The 10,024-nt window shown below is 34.2% G+C and overlaps 1 protein-coding gene across 2 annotated transcripts; it reads right to left on the bottom strand.

Moving 5' to 3' along the window:
* Nucleotides 1–215: 215 nt before the first annotated feature.
* Nucleotides 216–9,635, bottom strand: LOC120083053 (UDP-xylose transporter 3). 2 transcript variants are annotated; one of them, XM_039038574.1, is made up of 8 exons: nt 9,455–9,635; nt 8,955–9,127; nt 7,830–8,014; nt 7,506–7,573; nt 1,662–1,794; nt 1,113–1,274; nt 736–1,011; nt 216–653 (listed from the first exon to the last, which is right to left on the bottom strand). In XM_039038574.1, exons 2-8 carry the CDS (start codon nt 9,073–9,075, stop codon nt 537–539), a joined length of 1,062 nt encoding a protein of 353 aa, XP_038894502.1. In that variant the 5' UTR covers nt 9,076–9,127; nt 9,455–9,635; the 3' UTR covers nt 216–536. The 2 variants fall into 2 exon arrangements, with proteins under 2 accessions (XP_038894502.1, XP_038894501.1); XM_039038573.1 differs by having other exon boundaries at nt 8,955–9,116; nt 9,455–9,634.
* Between the last annotated feature and the right edge of the window lie 389 nt (nt 9,636–10,024).

Genomic DNA, 10,024 nt, shown 5'->3' with positions numbered 1-10,024 from the left:
ATTTTTATTTAATATTTAAAACTAAATATTTAAGTGTCAAATTTCTCAAACTCCAATTTTATCACTTGTATAAGTGGAAGGACTCAATTGCAACCACTAACCATATTTTGAGGGTGATTTTTGCAATTTAACTACAATTCACTCACTTTTATTCTCCTGCACGCCTCACTCATTTGGTGAGGGCATCCAAACCGAGTTAAGGAACTACACTAACATCGCTATAAATCACCAAAATTTGCAATTTATGGAATATTGTTTTCAAGATTTTGTAAAACAGTATGTTCTCTCATCTTCAAATATTTTGATATGCGTCAATAATCTGACAGAATCATTACTTTAACAATACTCATCTGCTAATGGAGAGAGTTTCCTCTACCTCTCTAATTTTATACTTCATTCAATAGGTGTCGCACTCTTGATACACAGCAATCAGCATGAGAAGGCGTCTTGCCAGCAATCTCTTCATTGCTGGGGGGATAACTTGACCCACCGATTTGGGCTAACAACAAAATTAGTCAGCAAAGACGGCGACCCCCTTATGCATGCAGGTCCTTGTTTGAACTCCACGCTGGAGCTTTAGGCCCCACACCATCCCCTAAGATTGCGGCTCCATTTTCAACACTTATCAGGGGATCGGATTCACTTTCTTTCACCTACAAATGACATGTAGACTGTTTCAGTTCCATGGCGGTAGAGCAAGAGATAATATGTCAATTGCAGAACTACAAATACTACCTGTGATAGTTGTGCTGATGATACTTCATTAGACTTTTGTTGGCTCTCGAGGGTGCAATAATAGGAATAGAGAACCATTCCAACTATGGCAACCAAGATTCCCAAAATGTTCCGCCAGCTAAATGGATCGTGAAGCAGAACATACCCAAAGGCCAAAACTAAACACGTTTTTAGATGTCCTAGGACCTGATATGTAACTGCAGAAGTCTTTCCAATAACTAGAAACGTACTGAAGTTGACTGAGACAGAAATAAGGCAGGAGAGTACAATAAAGAACTGTACACAGAAGCACAAAAACAATTCATGTCAGAAGTAATACAGTTAGGAAGTGGGAAGAGGATAGGGGTCAGTAGGGAGCTTAGTTGTTAAAATCTCACCAGCACTTGGGGAGTGTATTTGAAAGCAAAAACATTTAGATCAGTTAGACACCAATCCAGAAATGGGCCAGCGATGAACAGAGTTAATGCCTGATAAGGACAAGACTGGTATAGAAGTTGTGTTGAAGAAACTTTGAACTTCTTCTGAATAGTGTTTGTCATCTACGTTCAACTGGTCAAGGTCTTGAACAGAAAGGGAAAAATGCAGAAAAAGTTGAGCTCGGCAAATTCTAAAAGAATATATATTCCTATTCACGTTAACTAGCAAAGGAGAAAGGTGCTAGCAACTAATCATATGCTTCCTAATAAAAATAAATAACAATTAACAAATCAATAAACAAATAACTGGTCAAAGAAATAGTAGGTCTGGCGGCCTCGTGAAAGACACTCTCTCCACTCTGCAAATAGATAATCCATCACTTAGAGCAAAAAGAGAGCAAATTAAATCAATGCTTCCCACATGACATGCTTGAGCCCACACATGAAAACCACTCATCAAAAGGCATGCAAAGAAAACACCAAGAGTAGAAGTAACTCAGCTCAGGATACAATCTGTGCAACACATGTGGTAAGAACTGCGAGCAGAGACAAGAAAGACCCAAGGGCATTTAATTGTAGATCTGTCACAGTTGCAATCCCAACACCCAGGAGGAGGATCATGAGTGAAAACTGGATGCTTTTACTGCAATAGTAGTATAAATGTCAACATGCTGCCAGGTAGTATATTTAGACAGGACAGTATAATAAAACCAAATATGTACATGTTTGCAGCTAAACCACCCATCTGATAAGTATAATTGAAAAATAAAAACATCATCATTTAAAGCGCTCACAGTTTGACCAGCAACCAATAGAATATTGCTGAAATTATCGTAGAAATCACCCAATATATCAATATTTAATAGAAAATCAGTCTAAGTGGGATGTCAGCGGTTCGAGTCCGCTTATCTCCAACTCTTGGCCTAAACATGGTTCCGGTCCCATGAAATCTGTCTATGCGAGTAGTTCAAGAAAACTGGATGAATAGTTTAGATAAACTTTTCTGGATGAATGATTCAAGGCTAAAGGTGAATCCTTCTTTTAAGTAAACAAAATGAAGATTCTAATTGCATCCACCAATCCTACTTCCTCATTCACCATTTTTTCTTTTGTCAGAAGTACCGTTCTCTCTACTCTTATTCCTTTCATTATAAACTTTCTTTGCTTATTTGAGGGAGAAACCATTAGAAAGAGGTGAAATGGAGGAATAAATAACAGATGTCCTGTTTTGAGGTATAGCGAAGTTACCGAAAGTCTGGATAATAAAGATTCTTTAGGGGTGGTTGACCAAAGAGTTAGAGTTGGAGTTGGAGTTGGGAGTTGGAGTGAGGTTGAACTCCACTCCTTGATTCATCCAAGGAGCTCATGGGCTCACAACTAAAAAACATCAATTTTATGTTTTATTAACTCCTTGCATAGTGGGCTCCAAAGCTTCACAATTCCACTCCTTGCCCAAAACACTCCTCTTAGTCGTTTCCAGAAGTCAAAAAACATTTCAGATATTATCTTCCTTTCATATTTTTCATCAGGACACCAGTACAATTGTGATATCACCAAACTTTGCTGAAAATTGAAGGATTTTCAAAGAAATAACTGCCCGACTCTGCAAATTAATCACATAATTTGCACCTGAAAATGGTTACAGAAGAGTGGAAAGAAATATAATGGGTATGATGTCCTCGTGTTTTCACAAAATATGACAGTTGAGAGTTAGAGGCTAGAGCTTCCCCATTATATATAGGGTTGAATAAAATTTCTACTGGAGCAGCATCACAGTAGTTCCATGGTCGTCTTCTTCTTTCTGGGGAGGGGGTGGGGACCCTCAATCAATTCTTGGATCCTGGGAATTTCTTTAAGCAATACAATCTCATCTGGATACACTTTCCATTCTCAGCTTATTCAGTACAGCATAAGATGATGCTTCATAGAGGAAAAGGAAAGAATAGATATCAAGGAACAAAGCAAAGGCATTGGGGAATACCAAAGCTCAACCTTAATCCTGAAAAAATACCTCAAGTCCTCAAGAAGTCTAATTACATTACATAATTAATGTAAATGTGAATATGCTGAAAAACCAAAGCACATCATTCATATGTTACAACTAGAAGTTCCTCATTTTTTCCTTTTATTTAATTATTTTTCTTTTAGATAAGAAGCAATTTCATTGGCAATATGAAATTGTGAGGGGAAAGAAAGAAATTCCAGTCCAAAGGAGACTACAGAAGAGAATATAAACCAGCACAATGCATATTGAACCTATAACCTATAATTACAGATGCAAGTCTATGCACTCGAATAATTCAAGTTACAAGTTTGTTCGACTTAAACAATTCTAGTTAACTTCTGGACTTAATCCAAGTTACCCTCGTAATAATTGGATCAGCTTGTTCAAGCTGTTTGAGTTGTTTAGTTTAGAAAGCATACAGAAACAAAAAAAATATATGTACGACAATTAAGTCGGTCAGAAACTTATTTTGCCTATTTTTATATGTAAAACTAAAAATGCTATGCTGTTCGAAAAGTTTTGCTTCAAATTTCTTAGGATAGTTGTAATGAATGGCAAAATTGGTTATCATATTTTATTTGCAAATATGACGTTTTATAAATGTTTAGGAATATCATTGATAGACTATCTCTAATATACCATTTTCATAGTCTATCAATGATAGACCTCTATCAATCTATCATTCATAGACCATGATCTATCACTTATAGATGTCTATCACTAGTCGACCATTTTTATATCAATTGCTGATAAACAAATTTATGTATATTGTTAAAAGACTATTCATATGTCCATTAGTGATAGATTTTTATTACTGAAGGACTATGTTTACGTCTATTAGCAATAATTTCTATGTGTTTGAAACTATTTTTATGTCTATTATTAGTAGAACATTTTCATGTTTATCATAAATAGACTTTCTACATCTATCAGTGGTAAATGTCTATCATAGATGTGTGATACACATCTATTGCCAAAAGATATAAAAAAAATGGTATATTAGTGATACACTGCTATTAGTAATTTATAATTATTGATATTGTACATCAATGATGGATCAAATGAACATGCAAATAATCACTAAATGGTCAAATATCATCAATATACCCTTTTTAATGTTATATTTATATGATATATTAGTGATAAAAGTGATAGAATTAATTACAAATAAGTATGTTAGCTATCACATGAAAGTAAAATGTCACTTATACATACCAATGTGTTTTTTATTGATAAGGTATATCAGTAATAGACCTAACAACAAATAAGTGTGCTAACAACAATTGGTATAAAACTAAGTGAAATTTTACTCATATATATTTTTGTATTTTATTGATATAGCTATTAACGATATACCTAATAGTGATTAAGCACGCAAATAGCTATTGAATTTATTACTAATATACCTTTTTTGAATTTACTGATATGATATATCAACTATAGACCTAATAATAGAGTATGTAAACAATCACTGATAGAAAATAAAAGTTAAATACCACAAATTTATATTTTCTTAATATATATTGATATGATAAATCAATCAGAGACCCTATAACATGAGCATACAAACAATCATGAATCAATAACAATTTTAAATATCATCGATACATCATTTTCATTTATATTGATACGGTATATCAATGATTAACCTAATACCAAATGAGCATGCAAACAACCATAGATAGAAAACAAGAGTTAAATATCATTAATATAATATTTTGATCTTATTGATAATGTATATCCATAATAAACCTAAAAGAAAATGATGCAAGCAACCACCTAATAGTAAATGAGGTAAAATGTCACTTATATACCATTTTATATTATGTTGATATGGTATATCATAAACATAATAACAAACGAACATGCAAACAATCAATGATAGACACTTATCAATAAAAGATCTCAATTAGGGGGTGTTTGGATCCCCAACTTCAAGTGGGTGGAGTGGGCTCTTATAGCTCACTCCATGTTTAGGGATTATAATAATTGAGGTTCTCAACTATTATAACTTACAATTATCTACGGTATTATTATTTCAAATCACTCTTTGTTACGGTGTTTACTATTTCCTACCCAAACTAAAATAGTCTACACTCCAAACACAGACTATTATAATCAACAGACTATAATAATCACCGACTATAAAATAACCAACTCAGCACCCCATACACCCCCTTAGTGATTGGTCTATCAATGATAAACCATGATTATTGATAGATCTATCAGATAAGTCTATTAGTGATAGACCTCAATCATTGGTAGGTATATCACTCGTAGACTAGGTGTATCACTTGTAGACCTCAATTAGTGATAGGTCTATCACTATGACTGATAAGGCTTAAAATTGTGCAATATTTACAAATACTTAAGATTGTGCAAGATTTGCTATTATTTTGTGGTAGATTGTCATATTTGCAATTGTCCCCATTTCTAGTTCACTTTGTTTTGAAATCTAGCAAAGAGAAAAGGAAGGTACAAAATATTCTGCCAATGAAAAGAAACATAGACAAATAGTTTACTCTATAGTAAAATGTATATTTTTATTTATGAATTCATATTGGTCCAATTTTACCCCAAGTCCCAAACGAAGTTGAAAGAACCATAATTCAACTCCAGACAAACAAGTTCAGTTTAAGATTGTGCTGGGCTGTCAAGTTTTCTGAGCACCCCTAAGATTAAAGTTGGCCATCAATTAGAAAAAGGTTACATAACTCTATTATTTCTAATCCAATAAAAAATTATAGAGCTTTTTCATACTCAAATATCCTTTTGAAGAAAAGTAAACCATGTAGGTCCCTGACAATGGCATTGGCTACACTAACAAGAAAAATGTGAATACCATGCATATGTAAGTGCTCATATTATCAAAATGGATTATTAATTATTAAAATATCAAGAAAGGGCGTAGAAGACCCACAAGCATATGAAAGCACCAGTTCCTGCATTTCAGGCTGTCATTGTTTCTTGTATATCATAAGAAACAAGAGCTTTAATACAGAGGAAGTAGATATAATAGAATTTTGATGGCAAATACAACTTAGATATCTATCTAAATAATCTTATAAGCTATAACAAAAAAGAATGAATCCAAAATATTGAGAATGCTGCAAAAGAACAAGAGGGGGAACCTAGAACAATCATACAACAACGAAGCACTAAAAGACCAACCAGGTAAGATTTGTCAAACAGACATCAGTATGAGTAAAACGCTTGTCCGAAGCCCAAGGCCAATTTTCCAGGGTAATCAGAGCATCAACTTTAACCAGGGGTAAATGGAGCAAGTTACTGGGTAAGAGTTTCATATTTAAAGTGATACTAAAGCATTCACTAATTAGGATATTAAAATCAACGTCCTTCCAGCTTAAGATTTGGAAATATTCTGTGCCTCAATATCGGTAATATGAGTAAAATGCTAGTGCGTCCCAAGTCCAAGGCTACTTTAGCCTGCAAAGTAGAGTGCTTGATAACTAATGAGTCTAATTGGAGTTTTATAATACTGAAGTTAGTTTATGACAATTTTTCTTGGTAATCAAACTGAGCAAGTTACTGTGAGACCCCCTATCATCCATACTTATGAGAGGAAGGGCAAGAAGGGTAATTCCTTTATATAAAAGGGAATGTGGAATCGTGGAGTTTGTTATTTTGGCAGGTGGGGATCATTGGGCCAGAGAGGTTTATGTAGGGGTTTTGGAGCCTCTTGGTTGGTGTGGATATTTTGGCTGAAACTTGGAGCTCAAGGAGAGGAACCAGCACTCTCGAACTTGCTGGAAGTTATCTTTTCTTTCTTTGTTGTTCTTGTTATCTTGTTCTAGAGACTTGAGAGTTAAGGGTATTTTGTAATTTTTCTTTGCAATATATATACCCAAGGGAGTATATTTCCCCTGTTTCTGTATCTTGTTGGGTATTTCTGAGAACAGAGAATTGTGGATACCTAACAGTTACCAAGGAAGATTTTCATATTTAAATCAATATTGAGAGTAACATTTGAGTTAGGAATCAAGCTTCCTCTGAATTAAGATATTCAAATCAACAGAATTTGGGAATGAGCTTGAGATTTTAGCAACATTTTGTGCCTAAATACAGGTCATACAAAAATTCCAACAAAATCTTTACGAACAAAGTACTAATTTCATCTAAAATAGTAACAAGAAAGGTGTGGGAAAACATGCCTGATAACGACAAATTACCACTATCCCATTTCTCATTTCTAACACACTGTAGATAATCAAGTAAAGATCTTGATACAAAATCATAAGCACAAAACTGAAGGGAAGCAAAGGCCTCTTGCTTAAAAGTTGGAAAAAAGCTGCTTTGTAAATGAAGGTTTCAACAGTTATTAGACTCACCTGAACTTTTTCCTGAAGAAAAGGGTCTCCAAAAGAACAGTACAGGGGATGATTGCCAATTTCGTCATCTGGTATAGCAATCAATATACTCTTTATTCAAGGACTCGGGAGATAAAAATAAATCAATACTTGATTTCATAATTAAAAATAATTCACGAGAAAATAAAATCACTAATGTTATATAAGTAAGAGCATGCTCAAAGAGAGCCCATTTATTGCTCATATGGTCTAAGAATTCAGACTTGACATTGCATCTTAGAAAAAGAGGATAAATTATAAAGCCATATAACGTATTACACATTCTGCCAACAAATGTGATTTTACCTGGTAGAAGCCTACAGAGTTGAAGCCCAAGCTAAGATTTAGAAGCCCAATTGAGATTCCATTTAGTATGCCAAATCCCATTACAGCTCTTGCATCAAAAGGCTTATGTTCAAACAGTTTCATCAATAGTGCCACATGAAGGGAACAAAATGTAACAAGCAGATGCCAGCTTGTCAACGTAGTGGCTGTGCATCATCAAAGTTCCATTAATGAACGAGTTCACACACAAAGGATAAAGAGCCAAATATCAACAGGTAGCTGATGCTCATAGATTGGTGTAAATAAATAGATGGAAAGGGAAACTCACTCTTCTCATGATAAAATTACAAGAACTGTACACTGATCTAGTTTCAAAAGGTTACAATTTTACTGGAGGCAAGTTACAAGTTGATAATCTGAATGCTAGATCATTTTGAACTGAAATTTTAAAATGTTGTGATCAGACAATACACATAAGAGAGTAGCTCATAGGCTGAAAGACCGACACTACATTTCTTTTATAAACAAGATATATATGGAAAATTTTCATCTTCTCAACCCAATCTTTAACACTCCTCCTCACATGTAGTTTCATATATTAACTTCGATGCACTAGATCTTGCAAATCAATTATAAATATGAAAGTGAGACATACGGATTTCAAACAAGACCTGACTGGATATGATGTTAAATTATTGATGGACCTAAAAGCTTAAGTTGGATAAGGATAAATTGATCTTTTCAAATCATTTTTTTAACACAGGATGAAAGTTAATACTGCATGAATTTACAAAGAATAGAAGTTCATGAAAGATTAGTAATGCACTTCAGTGGCAGGAAACCGAAAGCACAAATAAAACTTCTCCGTTCGGCTTGAAGTGTTCAGTCAAGAATAGATCTAAGTCTAACAAATCCAAGCCCTGGTGGCAAATCTTGCGATCAATGAATGTTTTATGTGAGATGTCCAAGCCTATAAATTTTGTAGATCCAGAAACCAATTCTTAGAAAAGTTAAATGTTCGTGCTCAGTTGTTAGGAGAATAGATACGTCAATATTGCTCACGGATTCTAGTCAAAATAGATGAAAACGAGAAGGCGTGAAATTAAGGGTTTGGATCCTAAATTGAACATATATTTAGCAACTCACCGAACGTAAAACCGAGTGTGCTAATAAGTGCCTTGTTGCATATGACAATCGAGACAGACGAAACCACCGACAAACTCAATGCCCCGATAGTCCCGAGCTGGAACTTCTGGCTGTCACTCATTTTCAGGCTGCTCAGTGTCGAGTCCTGCCACGATCTGGATTCTGCAATTCCACTAACCACCGTCAAAAAAAAAAAAAAAAAAAATCTAAGTAGAGGTATAAACTATGTATACACGAAGAAATATGGTGGTGCTAGCAGAACAAATAGAAATTCATCAAGCATCACCAAATTCGGGCGTGGTGTAATTCATTCATTAACATGAATTAGAAACACGAAAGCATGAAGGAGCAGAATTTGAAAATGAGCTGAAAGAAACACAAAAAAAAGAAGAAGAAAAAGTAATTGAACAATACTGTGAATAAGATCTGCAGAAAAATGGAGGTGGAAAAAACAGATCTACCAGGTAGACAGAAAAGTGAAGAAAAAGAAAGGAACATACCGCGAAGAGACAGATGGAGGGGGAGAGAAGCGTAGGTGTATGCGTTGCGCTAGGAGATTATCTGTAACATAATATTACGCAGAGAAGATTGATTGATTGGAGCAGTCTGCGTGGGCTTTAATGGAGAAGGAAGAACGCTAACAGTTATGACAAGGGAGAAATGGAACGCAGAAGAGCGTTTGTGAATCATAATAACAACACCATAGAATTTAATTAATTATTAATTAATTAATTAGTCACTACTCGCAGTCGTCTCCCTTCCTCTTCTTTTAATTATATTGTAAATGAAAATTGAAATAATGATTTAGATGGTTCTTTATGAAAAACAATTTAATTACTTTTAAGTTGCAAATTTGATTTATGATTTGGAAAAATTTAAATTTTTGTTCTATTGATTTTAAAAGTTTGATAAAATATCATAGATAGTCCATGTGGTTCGATAAAAGTTATAATTTAATTCTTATGATTTGATAAACATTCGAGGAGAAATGGTGTTTGCAAGTATTTTGTTCAAGATCCAGACACAATTTAACATGTGAGCGGATTCGCTCGCAATCTACACTAATCGAC

Source organism: Benincasa hispida, chromosome 8, assembly GCF_009727055.1.
Source record: "Benincasa hispida cultivar B227 chromosome 8, ASM972705v1, whole genome shotgun sequence".
NCBI lineage: Eukaryota > Viridiplantae > Streptophyta > Magnoliopsida > Cucurbitales > Cucurbitaceae > Benincasa > Benincasa hispida.
The sequence above is the reverse complement of the archived record's forward strand: the minus strand, read 5'-3'. Positions and strand labels throughout refer to the sequence as shown.